Source organism: Eutrigla gurnardus, assembly GCF_963514095.1.
Source record: "Eutrigla gurnardus genome assembly, chromosome: 1".
NCBI classification, from domain to species: Eukaryota; Metazoa; Chordata; class Actinopteri; order Perciformes; family Triglidae; genus Eutrigla; species Eutrigla gurnardus.
The window spans coordinates 21,376,854-21,392,842 of NC_139915.1; the positions used below are offsets into that span (position 1 = coordinate 21,376,854).

The window sequence follows — 15,989 nt, forward strand, 5'->3', positions numbered from 1 at the left end:
AATAATTGGAAGCCTTTAAACTGAATGAGGACTTGTCTGTCTCTGCCAGAGTGAATAGGGTAATCAGCCTCTTCAGATGCACCGAACACACACACACACACACACGCACAAAAACACACCTCTATAAACCGGTATTCTCTCATTCGTAATCACACACACACACACACACACACACACACACACACACACACACACACACACACACACACACACACACACACACACACACACACAAAGAAAAAAAAACACAACAGACCACACTTAAGCATCACAAGCTTCAATCTCTCCAGATTTGGCACACAGAAACTCTCTCTGTTGTGGGGACCTGGTGGCCCCAGGGTGGCCCTACTTGAACAGAGCAGTCCTATTTTGAAGGACAGGACCCCATACTGAGAGAAACACAAACACCGGAGACAGCTGGGTCTAAAGACTTCACACAAATTGTCACTCTGTCAGTATTTCTTCATGCATATTGTCTGACATTTCTGTGCAAACTGTCCAATTTTTTTCTCGTTGCATTATCCCTCCTCCTGTTTTTTGTGACTCCCACAGATAAATGTATCTACCTCTGTACCTCATAAATACCAGCAATACCGCAATTAATTTCATTGTTCTCTCAGTGTGATAAACATATACAACAAGCTCAAATCCTTCCATTAAGAAAAACAAGTACAAACTGTTGGCAAGTATATTACTAATAGTAATTTTAAAAACTACTTCGATCAGTACTGCTTTCTGGAGTAGGTGGAGTTATAAAACGAGGGTGGTCTTGTGGGATAAGAAAGGCTCTCTTTTCACAGCGATTAAGTATGCAACTGCCTGCCTGTCAGTTCATCATAGTTCATTGTTGTCTTTTGAACTTTTGACTTGGGGCCCACCACAGGCCACATGACTGCAGCAATGTGGCAAAATAATACCCTAACCAAACATGAGAAATTAAACATAAATATAATACAGGGAAATATGATTTGGAAGGCACTTTTAAGGGGCATAGATGGCATCAGTAAAGAGAAATAGGGGGACACCATATAAAATATTGCGATTAAGTGTTAAACTCCCTGCAATCCAATAAGAAATCATAATATTTTGTGTGTATGTATACATACACACAAAATATCAGGTATCGTGAGACTCTGATGCAGTTGGCGGCATTACACCAGCGTCTCTAAAACAACGCGAGAGCTGAAGCTGCCCGCGAAACGCCGTAGCTGGCTAGCTTGTATGAGTTATAAACAAGGGACAACACGGAACATGGAGGAGGTGGAGGTGGAGAGGCGGGCGCAGCACAGGTAGGCGGCTGCGACGCTGCCGTGTGACCGCAGGCACTCCACGACCGCACGTGAGAGACGGATGGCTTTGAATGTCAATCGCTTGTGTCTCAACTTGCGCCACAAGAGGCGGCCGCAGCACGGGTAGCGTCCACGACTAGGGATGTCCCGATCCGATATTTGGATCGGATCGGCCGCCGATATTAGCAAAAAATGCATATCGATATCGGATCGGCCTGCACGGGAAAATCCCGATCCGGACTCCCAATCCAGTTTTTTTTCTTTCTTTCGCACCTGGGTGAGAAGTTAAGCCAAAATGGCGGTTGCAGTTTTTTATTACTCCCTCTGTCCCTTTGTTCTGACCGCATGTGAAGGCTTCTGGGCCTCCGTGTAGGCCGCGTTGTGTAGTCCTGATGGTGAGGTCCCTACACACTAGGGATGTCCCGATCCGATATTTGGATCGGATCGGCCGCCAATATTAGCAAAAAATGCATTTTTCAAAACTCCGGTCTGTGTTTTCCAGCGCACCGATGTAGGTAATCCATTCCAGTTTTTTTCCGTTTTTCCCCAAAGTCCGGTCCGCGTTTTCCAGCACACCTAGCGCACACCTCGCGACCTGTCCAGCATCCACTAAACAACAAGACGGACTTGTGTGCATGTCCAGTGTTTCCCCTACCATTGTACAGGCCATAAAATCAATATGCCAAAAATAAGCCACCTATCAATTCATTCATAAATCAATAAACATTTACATTAGGAGCGCCTCCGCGTAGCACAGTAGACTTGCTCCGCAAAACGCGCAGCCACAACAATCCTCGCCGCGCGCTCCCGCTACGTTCTTCTTCGTGTACTTTACGCGCTTGATGTTGTTTTGATGCCGTTCCGCCTCGTTAAACCACCACGATGTCGCTTTATACTTTGAAAACACGGAGTTGACACTGTATTTTGATAAGCTGTTGTTCCGCTGCTGCCTGCTCGCACAGATCCGCTCGTGCGCACATGCGCTGATGCAGGTAGAGTGTTGTTGATAAATATATGCACTCCTTCAAAACAACATCAAGCCATATTGTGTGTAGTATTATTAGGACGTGATGACGTGTGTACGGGCTAAAGCCCGTTTGGGCTGGAGCAGTGTGAATGCAAAGCAAGGGACCCCCTGTGGGGGGAGGATTGTTTTTGATAAGCTGTGGAACTCTGAGTTAACCTATTTCTACCTGAATTTCTATGAACTATTAGGCTGTTGAGTAAACCTATAACTTATATTTTACTTGATAAAATAAGACAATATATGCACTCATGTCGTTGTAGTGTTTTACAGTATCTGTAGCTATTAATGTGATGCTCATCATTTTCCAGCCATATTTTTCCTGCCCCTAATTTTGGATAATTTCCATCAACCGGCATTTTTAATCTTTAATACATGCTTGGATCGGCCGGTATCGGTATCGGCCGATACTAAAAGCTACAATATCGGTATCGGATCGGAAGTGCAAAAAGCTGGATCGGGACATCCCTATCCACGACACTACACGTTTTTTTTTTTTTTGCCAGTGCCATACAGCCACAATGTTTGGGGATATGTGGTATTTTACATATTTGAAAAGAAACTATTGTACTGTCACTCATAGAATCGGCATCTTTATTTAATAAAAATATCTACAACAAATATTAACCGTAGAATCGAATCGTATCGTTCTTACACTGTATGGAATCGATTCGAATTGAATCGGTCTGTAATAAAAAATATCGTTTTTGAATCGAATTGTAACCTGTGTATCTAGATGCATATCGAACCGTTTATCACAAAGAGATGAGCAACCCTATTAGCTAGCACTACCGAAGCGCACAGAACTCAAGCTGCACAACACACTACACAAACGTGAAATTAATTTAGCCAAAGTTAGTACTCTACGAGAGACAAGGGGGTGTCTCCGCTGTGAGTGACTCTACGAGTAGAATTGAGCGAGAAAGCGAGGGGCGAGAAAGCGAGGGGCGAGTAGCGACGTATGTGAATGCGGCTTTAGATGCTCCGACATCGCTGTTGTGCTGGTGTGGTATGCCAACTCCATTTGGCAAAGACTGCTAATAACGACGCCTTTGCGCTTGGGCCAAAATGTATTTATTTGGGCTTTTTGCAGGGCTTTGTTGGCAATCCTGTGAGGAGGTCGTGGGTGACCCACGTGTGCGAGGCGACGCGTCGACGACAAAATATGATGTGGACGATATTTTGAAGTCGACGCGTCGACGTCATCGACGCGTCGACGCTGATTTTCCATCAGCTGTATGCAAAGGTGGGTTTCATAGTAATCAGGTAATAGCAGTGCACCTTGCACGCAAATGCACACACACAAAAAATCCTTGCCTAGACTTCATTTTTCCCAATAACCTGGTCTTAGTGGGCATGTAAATGTAGAGACTGCCAGCTCTAGATCCCTTCATTCAGGGCTAGGGTTGCTGTCTATTTGCTTTATAAACAGTGTGCTCTATTGTAGCCCAAAAGAGACTTTCTCTGAATGACTGTTGAGCAGGGACTCTAATCTCTTTCACTCCAGGACCCAAATGACAAAAGAGTGTGCCGGAATTGTCCAGGCAAATTCAATGAGGTATATTGTCAGCAAAGAATACCATTCTGCTGTGTAGTTTTAAAAAAAACAAATCTTAGCTTGTACTTCAACTCCGTTACATACTCTGTGACATTACAAGCTTCTTAAACCGCAGAGCTCCCGTTTTTGTCAATTACAGAGAAAATATTTCAGAGAAAGGCATTGACTCTAAACGACAAGAACAAATGGGGAAAAATAACAAATGTTGGGCTTTGATAGATTTAAAACCAAGCCTCTGTTTTTTTTTATTCACAAATTGTTAATGGCTGAAAATATGCTCTATCTAACCTAATTACACCAGAATGAAACTCCAGTGCAGAAAGCCAAATATCTACTAATTACCTCAAGGGGAAACTCCCTGCTCAAGCAGACATCTGGGAGATAGAGGCCTTAGGCACACCAACTATTTATTTATATATTTAACAAAGGACAACAATGTTCTCTGTTTCATAATTGCCTTGAGATTTGTTTGAAGATACAGTGCACCTATACAAATATCCCCTCTTCTCCACCATATTCTGCATCTGTTACTGCATCAGAACCTCTATACAGAAATAACCTGCCTTTCCTAATTCATTTGTATCATTAACACAATTATATTTTTTCAAACAATGCTGAAAAACAGTGTTGTAGGAAGCACCAGGCTATATATCATTGTAATATAAACTTTGTATGTAATTTTGAATTTCTATGTGATCAGTTCTTCACGCAGACACACAATCCCAATGATGCAATATGACTAAATCTCTGTGTCTAACATGCAGAGAGCTCAAATTATGTCACAACCTTCAGCAGATCCTCTGGGAGCAGGCAAAAAAAATGCATACAAGGGCACATGTGCACACACACACAAAAATGTTTTGGAAAAAATTATTTCATACAATCTCCCACTCTAATTTCATCTCCCTTCACTTCCACTCTCCCCTCTTATGTTTCAGTCTCTCTAACTGCCTTCTCTCGGGTTTAATTGACTATTGTGGCAGATGGGGTGGCAGTTGGACTGTGGGAATCAATGTCTTCATTGTGGGACTGAGAGAGAGATTAGCAGCTAGTTACCACTAGTGAGAGATGACAGCTGGCACCGTTAACATCCTCTCTCTCTCTCTCTCTCTCTCTCTCTCTCTCTCTCTCTCTCTCTCTCACACACACACACACACACACACACACACACACACACACACACACACACAGAGAAACTACCAGTGTACAGTTAACCCTTAGCAGGCTCAGCAATTAATGCTAGAAACATACTGCTCTGTACCTTGAGCCTGTCACTCAAATAATAAATGAGGCCTAGTATGTTAATCATGCACACACACTCTGGGATAATCCATTTCTGGCTTAGCTTGACATCTAAAAAGGAATAAGGAGAGCAGTATTTCCAATGTCAGTAGGATCTGCGTAGTCACCGAAGGCACATTTCCACACTATCTAAAATAGAGCATGGTGTAAATGTTTTTAATCCAAGGCTTGAATATGGCTCAATCTGTGGCTTCAAGACAACTCACAACAAAAATAAAAGTAACATGACAGCTCAATAGTATTTGTAAAAAAAAGAAAGAAAAAAAAAGAAGCCAAGACACGAAAGCTTTGCCAATGAGGCAGAGCAAAGATTCATCATGCGATATATGACCCAAAAAGAGACTACAACAGCTGCCGACAATGGCTCCAGTTTCGTTATGGCATCTGAAATACGTCACGCTGATTTGGCAGCAGTTGTTTATTTTACATTTTGTTACCAGTACAATTCCCACACACACACAAACTCTCAACTGTCGTTTTGTAAAAGGGACATGGGAACATTAGCTTTCTGTCTACAGGTAGATATGAAAGTGAAGGCTGAAGCCACTCAATATTAAATCTGAAAATACCACAATAAATTAGTAGTGGTTGTCTATTCACTAAAGTAATAAGTGACTAAACGAAACGTATAATGCTTATAAAAATAACCCTTTTTTCAACACTATTATTTCAAGCAGTTACATAAGCCTGTGCACAGTACATGTTTAGTTCTATGAACGCACGCACGCACGCACGCACACACACACACACTGTTATACGAGATATTATTGAATTTCCTCCAGGGTTCCCACCAGGACTACCATGCCTGGTCAAAGCCGAGCAGAGCAGGACAACTCAAAGAGTTCATGTTGCTACTCCACTATCGTCAGAAAGCCATCTCTTCCATGACTGGAGGGACTGAGGGTGTCAGTTCCTTGGCTGCTTCTTCATCTGGGTCAAATCAAGTTCAACAACAGATGCTTCTTCCAATCCCTGACACAGCATGTTCTGGCATGGCATGGGGAATTGACTTGATTTGAACATTTGCATGGTCCTAATGTGCAGAGTGAATCCTGACTCAATAGTGTCATCGTTCATTCAAAACATACAGATGGCAAATTCAAAATGCATGCCTGTCAATTCTAAATAAAGCTGTCTATCTTAATTCCTCTATTTTTTTAGGGACAAAAGGAGAGTCAGACAATAGTGATTCTTCTAAACGTCATATTTTGACATGAGTAAATGCGAGAAATCCCCTCCTGTTATTAAATATTCGAGGAGCAGTTTGGTTTTTATCATTTGTCTTAAATTAATCTGGTTTTGACATGGGACAACAACATTATATTAACTAAATTGTAAGAAAACAACAACAACCTAAGATTAAACACACAACATGCTGAGCCAACCATAGCCATGTCCAAATTCATCTGCTTTTCAACGGGGCTAATTTAATATGCCAACTATGAACAGCAAATTTAGTTCACCTCACTGTATTTAATATCCTTCCCTATTCCTCCTTCCTTAAACCAAGATGTATACATGGTAGCCAACACATGAGTGAAACCAGGGCAATCAGCATGTGGGACTAAGACATCTGGATGGACAAAGACACACAAAAACAACAATTTAAAAGGTTTGGTCGAGATTAAAACAACTTACCCCAATTTTCTTACTAACAGGCTGGGCCCTGTCTACAAAAAGATTTTGTAGTTTATGTTCATTGTTTTTTTTTTTTACATAATTATCTTGTTTTATTGTTGGGGAAATTACTAGGTAGTCCTACAGTATTTTAATTCTGTACAACTAACACACTCAAATATGTCCAGATCCAAAATATAGTGCCATACACAGCCTTTGTTACTGTCAAATACTCAAACCTGCAAACAGGTTATTACTGTCTAGGTATTGTGCAACATCTTGCTCTGTGCTTTATCTCCCTGTCTTGGGAATAACAAAGGAGAAGGAAAAAGAGGTAATATGATATCGACAGATGGTGTAGTCTACTGTTGCACTCGGACAGTGTGTATGGCAGCACCATTTTTGTTTAAAACGAATGCCCTTACAATGTAATCAATCACAAAACCACCTATTGCTTTCGGGGTTTTTTAAATTCTCTGAGTGCTGCTGCTCAGATTGCACCTTAAGACCGTCTGTACTATTCACACTCAAGAAAGGTCATGAGTGCCTGGGTACATACACATTCATCTATGTCTACCAGGAACAGTAACATGTAGTGAGAGGACAGAGCTGTAACATGAGCAGTGTAGATCCACTATCACCTTTTCTCAACTGTTTCATTCCTGCCGTTAACTCCTTGATATTCCATGCCTGTGTGAAAGCTGCTTCATTTGAAGTCTTCTGTGTATGCAATTTGTTCCACTATAGCTGATGGATTATTTAGGTTGACGTTTTTTCTTTAAGGCCTCTCCATTATTTCTGTGCAAACCATCTCAGTGTACTCTGAGGAAAAAGGATATTGGTGAGTAGCTTATTGATAGGTTGTTTAGTCTTATATTTGCAGAGGGTGTCTCTGCGTCTATGAATTGACCATAATTATTAACAGAGCTCAAAAGATAACCCTGCCTTGTTTAAGTAAATAAAACCACACATTTGCCAAAGGTGTGCAGCATGTTTTGATCTCAGCCAACAATATTTGTTGAGATATTTCAGGAATTTTCCTTATAGACATGATCATATATGAGCCATCCTAATCTCTCACACTGTCATTACACTGCAAGTAAAGCCTTTTGGCCTTGGCAGGTGCATGCCACAATGATGAAAAACTCTGCATGCTGTTGTTTTGTAGTTGTTAATAATTTCTGCACCTTGTCATCAAGACAAAGACATGTGTTTGTTTTAGGTGGTGATGTAATGTTTGATTCCTTGATGATGTTCCATGTTGTTGTTTTTTTTAAACAAACAATATGTAATTCCACCTATCTCCAATTCACGGTAGCAGCTAGCTCTCCATTTCCCCCATGTGCCGTAACACACACAAAGCATGCATCGACTGAATGCCAAACACAAAACAACCTACCTCCATGGCTAGTGCGGCCGTTTGCTGGTCGTAGTGATTGAGCAGATTGGGCATAAAGGTGGTGTTGTAAGGCAGATCCTGGCACATTCTCAGTCTGATGGGCTCACAGCTGAACTCACTGTGGCTCTCTATGGCCTCCATATGAATGGACAGAGCAGGTGTAACCACAAAGAAGAGGAGTAGGAAGATAGGGATGAGGAGGACAGAAGAACGGACAGGAACCCATTGTCCACAGTAGATTGTTGTAGTTTTTGAAAGCCAGTCTTTCATACATCCTCTTCCTACAGGTGTGTGTACCTTAATGTTAGACATTTTTCGACAGTGGCTCAGTCTGATGACTTTATCATCACCCAGACAACCAACAGATTGCCCTGAAGACATGCAGGAATTTATATTTTAAAGCATCTCAACATTAGAAGCAATTGAGTCCATTTTTAGTGTTTGTGGTGGAGATAAAAGCAAGGAATTTGGAAAGGCTGGTGGACGTTGTATATGTACCCTGCACATGCGGTGGAGTCCCAATTCATCTGTAGGGCCACGATTGAGCTGCTCTCTGTATCAGTCTTTGAATTCCCCAGTCATTGTAGTATTTGCTTTTCTTGGAGTGCCTCCTCAGAATTGCTCCTCATTTATAAAACATATGGTTTCTCTCGACATCCTCTTAATCCCATGGTCAAAGACAGATTCTCCTTGTCCCATCCTCACACTGAGAGCATGTGGATGAGTTAACAGATCCACTGGCAGCTGTCTCCTGGAGGACTCCTCCGGGCCAACTGTACTTCTCTTTTATTTGGCTCTATGTGTTTGTGATGTTTGAAAGAAGAGTCGAGCTCACAAAAGGTTAATATTCTCCAAACGATTTGACCAATTCTTCTGGGAGAAACAAAATCCCGTCCTGGACATGCAGTAACCACACTGGAGTGGATCCATCAAGCAGGTCCTGCAGGTTTAAAACACACAAAGAAGAAGGGTCAAAGAGAGCAGACTACAGTTGTACTGTATCAGCCACACCCTCGCCGCAATACCAGTTGGAATTAAAATATCTGATCAAATCTACACGAGCCCGCGGTAGGTAGGCATGCATTTAATTTATTAAACCTGCAACGTCAGATGATACACGTCCATGAGCGTTGCGTAGGCGGGCGGGTCAGACGCAGTTCACGTCGCAGACTATTGAAGACACGTTCAACGCAAACCACTCATACACTAGCAACTAGTGGGGCTTCGGGTTTCAAGCCGTTAATGTGGACGTTACACCTGCGGATGATCAGACACCGCTCTCATGTTTGTGTGAGGTTGGCCGGGCAACAGTGGCGTTCCCCTGCGATGTTTCACACTCTTGCGACTCGGTTCGCCTTTATGGTTGACTACATGGCAAACTTAACAAAAATATACCTACTTACTGGAATAAAATAACAAGCAATCGTTTCCATTTGTTGAGTTATTATTTGTACCTGCGTCAAATTGCTCTCATTCGACCGTTAGACACGAAGCTAACTTAGCGCGAATTCCACCGACATTTAGATAGCTAGCTAGCGTTAAGCCTAAATTGATCAGGTTAAATTGCGCCGAACACCTTTTTTTAACGTGCGGTAAACATTACTGGTCAGGTTAGCTCTCACTCGAGGGGGAAACTGGCTAGTTTTGGAAAGCGCAAACCCTTAAAAAAGAAAAGAAAAAAGGTAGGCTTCAGTGAGGCATCTTCTCCCCGTGTCGAAACAAGAATCACACACGGTGACAGAGAGCTCCAATCTCGGGAGCTGTGTGTTTGTCACCGCAGCGTCTTCAGCCCCAAAACCGCGCTGTTTGTGCGCATGACTCCTTAAAAAAAAAGCCTTTACAATCGAAGTCCGTCCTGTTTTACTGACGCGGATTAATTAAACGGCTCGCGTAGACACCGTCTGACGTTACAATTGGAAATGTTTTACCTTGTGTGGAGAATAACGAGCGGTTTTCGGGTGCTCCTCGGCTTCACCGGCTCCATTCGTACTGCAGTACTTCGCTGTTACGCCGTTTGCAGCTGGTTGCCTGCAGCATGCAGCAGCAGCAGCAGCAGCCGACACGTCGTGCACGCGGATTCACTGGGACCGCGCGCAGGGACAGACTAAATTGGCCCACAGTCCGTTTGCATTCTGCAGGTTAACAGCCTCCTGATAGACATAAATAAATACCGGTAGGTATTTGTTGGCGAGAAACTGGATATTTCACTTTAATAACAGGGCGAGATGGACCATGAATCTGGCATGATTTTAATTACCATTATCATTTGTTTTTAACAAGTGGACAACACAAAACATAGGCAAGTAGGAAACTGTGTTTGCAGAGGTGATAGGTTTCTTTGTGACTGTGTAGCCACCTAATTTGACATTCAAATGTTAATGAGTTATACCTTTACAGCTCGTACAACCATGGTACATTTTTGATTTTTCACTTTCACCACTCCACATCATTCTCAAGGTCATGTGAATGCCATTTTCGTGTTAAATGGGATCCAACCCAGGACCCCACGCATGACAGTCTGCCACTGAAGTGAAGGCAGAGACACTTAACTGATCCCTTCTAGGGCAAGGAGGGACAGCAGTCTATCTGTATCAAAGATATGAACTAAAAGTATAATATGGACAGGTAAAACTAAAACTGAGAAAACAACTAAAGGTAGCATTATTCAAAATCTTTATTAAAAATTATACATTTAATGTATAGAGGGCTAGAAAACCATAAAGCAAATAATGGGAATTTTTTTTACAGAGTTTACAGCCATATTTTGGGTTACCAATTTAGCTGGATAAGTGCACTTTAAGTCTGCCAAGTCAAATCAATGCATTTTTTTAAAACAATGTCTGAAATGTAGGTTTTAAAGTCAATCAAGAAAATACAACAAGCTTATGTTATCAATGACAATCAAAGTAACAATTTTACAAATTCGTGATTTGCTAGATTTCTGATTTCTGAAATAAAAATATGAATTGTGGTACATTTATAAATCAACTGCATTCTGGTTGAACCACAAATATGGCTGATCCATTACTTCTCAGGAAACAATGTTCCCAAGAACCAAATGATAATAATAATTTCAGAAAAGCCTTTGTTTTTGTGAAAATTAAAAAAGAAAAGAAATGCATAATTACAATATCACAACAATCATTGAATCCTTGAATTCAGTTCATTTGTCCTGATACCACAATACACTTACTTCATATTCATCTTGTGATTTTAAATATAAATTCCATAAGTTAACAGTATGACATCAACGGCATACTGACTGAAATGGCCAAACAGATTTGTTGGAAATGTATCGGATCAGTCAGCACTATGTCAATATTTATCCCTTACAGCACGAGGATTAGAACTGCGTGCGATGATTCCCTTCTGCACAATTGAGCATGGCATTAGATTAACCGTTTCAACGCTGATCTTCTCTGTCACTGAGTTGTGGGGTGGGGGGTTGGGGGGGATGTCTGTGCCATCTGAAGCGATTGGCCCACATACTAGTTTAACCTCTTCATATGAACCCACTTGACAATCAACCACAGTATACTGTAAATGCACTCAATCCACACAGCTATGCTGCAATCCAAATAACTTTCAGTTCAGTGCATCTTTCCTAAAAACATCCTTCACGCTGCATTTTAGCAATCTGAACCTAAATGACAGCCTACTGTAACTACACAAAAACCAATTAAATTTGCTATTTCGGTTTCTCCATTCTCTTGTCATTTTGCCAGTGCATTTGTCAAAATGTGGTATGGTAAACCAGTTAATGATGTACCTGCAACATTAAGCCACAGTGGAAACTGCAGTTGTCTTTATAATAATCTAATAATGCAAACTACTTATAAGAAGAGCAATTTAGCTTGTCCAATTTAAACTGAAGTCAAATATCTGCATATAAATAAAGATAAGGTATTTTATAGCAAACACATCACGCAGTGTAGGCTACATTACATGACTACTCATTCCCAATGTGGATAAGCAGCTTGGATGAAACTTATTTGTGGGCATCAAGCTTGTATGCAGGCAAACGGACAAGTATGGGTTGTTGGGTGCATCTCAGATGCCACAGAGGGTTTTATAATCTGTACAATATTAAAAGCATTTAGAACAATAAAATATGATATAAGTTCATAAAAGCATAAATATACCTCCATTCAGCGAACACAACTTTGCTAGATATTGAAATGTATTTTCTTCATAAACAAAAAGGTTAGTCAGTGAGAAAAACATGACATAAGGTAGGCTCGGTGACGGATGGATACTGATAAGATACTGATAAGACAAATGTACTGAAATGACTGAAATGTACATTGTGTGAGTTTTTTTTTGATGGGTCACTGTCATTTACTACCCTGGGTTTCATTAGGTACAGATGCAATGGCATTTACCCAACTTTATGCTTCTAATGGTTCACAAACAAGATAAAACAGTTTGGTTTATACATTTAAAAGAAATAGAGCCATTTGGTATCTGTCAATCAGGGAACTCCTGTTCCACAGTGACAGTCACCTAGCTGACTGCAGCGGCTAAATCTACCAGTCTCAGTACAGGTATAGCAAGGACATTAAGCTGTGCTTGTCTACACAGCCCTTCCTACTTTTTTGTTCCATTAGGCGTCAGGGTTCAAGTGCTGTCCCATCAGGCGTTGGCTGTGGGGAGCACACTCAGCTTCTTCCTCTAACTGGGAGACAGAAAAGAAAAATTTGTGTTAAGTCTGTTTTATCATGAGCAAGTGAACAAGGGGAGTCAGACAGGGATTCAGACAGACACACACAACAGTTACACACACCTGTTCTTTGATGTAGCTGTTCCCACAGGGTGTGAGTCCTCTGAGAACCAATCCGACGATGAAGCACCAGACAGACAGTCCAACCTCGACTGCTGTCAAAATGGCACAAGAGACCCACAGCGCCAGGGTTGTGTCCTGAGAGATAGGGAGTGAGGGGAACATAGAGGAAAAATTGTGAAATAAAGCAATACAAGGTCAAACATTTCTCCTGTGTTGCTTTTATGGAATGTCATGCCTCAAATGTTGCAGCTTTGAAGGTCCAATTGAGGAGAAACAGTGGGGAAAGTGCAAAAGGATGGAGTGAGGTGCAAATTTGTGAGTTTACACTCACATAGATTCGTGTTGTATCAAATGGGCATCTTGCACTGACAGGGGACCGAGCATTGATGGGCACCTCGGTGTCATTGCATCCCAGCATCAAACCCTCACCATTGTGGGCAACGGTGATACTAATGGCCAAGAGGAGCCCAGTGAAGCATGCGGCTGAGAGCAGGGCATTTAGGAATGATGCAATTAGAAGACCTATTTGCTGGAGACACAGGGACAAATAATTCGAAATAAAAACCAGAAGGAGAGGAAACTATTGCGTAAACACAGTATGAATGACTGAAGAGATGATATCAGTAATTGAAAACAAATTAAATTCTTACCAGTTTTAACACAGGAAGATTCCTTGAAACCACAATGGCAATAATCCCAGTGGCAATGCTCTGTAAAATTCAAATGACAAGATTGTTTCAGGAGCAGGGTTTCTTAATTATGTGCCACAAGTAATAATCCTAAAGGCATGATTACAACGCTGCATTATTCATTCGACTGTAATAACATTTCAACCATGTAATACCTCATGTAGAGTACATGATACGGAGTGCATTTCAAAGAAATGTGACATTAATACCATCTCATCATCAACAGCTACCAGTTAATTTGATACCTTACTGTAATGAAGCCTGCCCCGGAGCGACTAACTTGTTTAAAAAACCAGCTCCCTTATAATAGGCAAGTTCAGTCTTGATTGCTAAGGAAAATACACAACACTATCCAGAGCTAACAGTGCAAAGCACATTTGAAGTGAACGTATGAGCCTCTTGGTGCAGACTGCAGATTTGATGTTGAAACTAAGGATGAATGTCTCAGCTATTGACTCACTAGCAGGCCAGAGGTGACAGAGATGATGTTGGCTACGGTGTATTCAGTGGTGATGTGCTGGTCAGGTTTGGAAATGTGGCGCAGGACATTGCCATGGACAATAGCTCCAAGAATGAAGTTAATATGTCCGACCAGGATGAGAGTCAATCCCTTTTTCATCAGCCTTCTTGGCCCTTTGTCCTTATCTGGATGACAGAAACACAAAAAAAAATACATATTATCATTATTAGATACAACTTGTTTGAAAATTATATCTAGTAAAAGTTTGAAAACAGCTTGGTTGGTAGATTTCTAGTGATGTTACCTTTCACCCATGTTGTACACAATGAAAAACACAATTTAATTGCTCCCATAACATTATTATTTATTATATGAATTAAACCTGTGCTATATATCCTGACTAACACTGGACTTTTAAGGGTCAATAACATTAGTGTTTAAAAGTCCAATCACTATACATCGACCACTTGTAGCCTAATGTTTTACATAAGCCTAAAACATCAACAATCTTGTTGAGTGCTGAATGACTTCTTTCCATCTAGTGATGAAATTACGGGATTTGCTTTATACATATTAGAGGCCGACCGATATATCGGCGAGCCGATATCAGGCATTTTCCAAGCTATCGGTTAGTATGGGTATCGGCATTAATAATGGCCAATAAATGAATATTTTAAAAATAAAATAAAAACGGACGAAACACCCTTGAAGAACTTAACAGAATTTGTCTCCAGTCTTAACAGTCAAGTTATATTTATGAAGCTTACCAAGTCTTTTAATACTGGTAACTTTGTGTTTGGTTGTTGTTGTTATTGTGTTTTTGTTCAAAGGACTTTAAATTTTATATCTTAAGTTTGTATTTTTATACATTTTATTTATCAGAACTTTAATATATTTTGATGTTCCTCTGTTCCGTAAAATAAACAAGTTTATTTTTAAACTGCATTATCATATTATTTTAGTGAAGACTCGTAAATAACTAAATAACTAATGTTAGTGAAATCTTTTAATGTTTTGTTATGCGTTTCTGAAATATCGGCCGATATATCGGAATATCAGATTTTTTAATCAACAAACATTTGTATCGGTCGGGCTCTAATACATATTGCATGCAGACATCTGTGCATTTTCATCAAAATGCCTTAAATCTGTGTGGCAAATACATTTATTTCCATCTGTAAATAAATAAACAAAAATGAGACTTTGATGAATTATTAGACAATGTCGGCAGTGTACGTTATGATTTACATGCGTAAAGGATGCTCAGAAATAAACATTACAAACTAGAAACTTGCAACAAATGCAGAATACGTGTTAAAATGGGAATGGGAAGTCTGCTCATCATTAAACCGATGGAAAGGGGGTATACAATTACATTTCTGATTAACACAAATATCAACCTATAACATGCATCATCCTACACTACACTGCTTGCTTAGGGATATGTTTACGTACAGAGACTCCATTCACACACTTGCTGTGTACCGAGTCGCACTGAGATGTGAGGAAGCAATGCGGTCACACGTGATACTTTTCAGCGACGTCTCCTCTCGTTCTTTTTCTTGAATATAGACAGGTAATATGCTTTAAAGATAAACTTACAAGTGTTAGTAGAGTGCCTGCGGGCCTGCGCGATGTTAGACCCGCGGAGGAAAAGTTAGCGTCGGACATAAAGGCTCAATGACGTCACCTACCGAAATCACGGCATTTCTCCAGTTACATGTCATGTTAGACATACTCACCAAAAGTGCACATCTCTCTGCTGTGTTCAGGTGTTTCCCTTCTAATAGATTAACACCCTATTTTTTAGAGTAACTGCTCAGAAGCAGAAACTCCCAACGTCCCTGTGCCCACTTCCTGTATGACGT

General features: G+C 40.8%; 3 protein-coding genes across 5 annotated transcripts in view; 1 reads left to right on the top strand and 2 right to left on the bottom strand.

Annotated features, from left to right (window-relative positions):
- The window catches only part of LOC311011776 (frizzled-3-like), a 39,653-nt gene extending 29,441 nt beyond the window's left edge, over positions 1–10,212 (bottom strand). For all 3 annotated transcript variants that reach the window (XM_084006905.1, XM_084006904.1, XM_084006903.1), the window contains exons 1-2: positions 10,118–10,212; positions 8,190–9,129 (exon numbers count right to left, since the gene is read on the bottom strand). In XM_084006905.1, coding sequence (XP_083863031.1) covers positions 8,190–8,570 — 381 coding nt within the window. In that variant the 5' untranslated portion in view covers positions 8,571–9,129; positions 10,118–10,212. The remainder of the gene's footprint in view (positions 1–8,189; positions 9,130–10,117) is intronic.
- The window catches only part of kif28 (kinesin family member 28), a 183,067-nt gene that overhangs the window by 41,936 nt on the left and 125,142 nt on the right, over positions 1–15,989 (top strand). The window lies entirely within an intron of this gene.
- Positions 10,427–15,981, bottom strand: krtcap3 (keratinocyte associated protein 3). Its single transcript, XM_084010509.1, has 6 exons — positions 15,864–15,981; positions 14,122–14,306; positions 13,623–13,682; positions 13,304–13,501; positions 12,973–13,107; positions 10,427–12,864 (listed from the first exon to the last, which is right to left on the bottom strand). Exons 1-6 carry the CDS (start codon positions 15,874–15,876, stop codon positions 12,793–12,795), a joined length of 663 nt encoding a protein of 220 aa, XP_083866635.1. The 5' UTR covers positions 15,877–15,981; the 3' UTR covers positions 10,427–12,792.

Coding starts and splice junctions, on each gene's coding strand:
- krtcap3 (XM_084010509.1), bottom strand. Junction 13,683..14,121: donor CTGTCACCTCTGGCCTGCTA/GTGAGTCAATAG, acceptor TGAATTTTACAG/AGCATTGCCACTGGGATTAT. Junction 13,108..13,303: donor TTGATACAACACGAATCTAT/GTGAGTGTAAAC, acceptor CCTATCTCTCAG/GACACAACCCTGGCGCTGTG.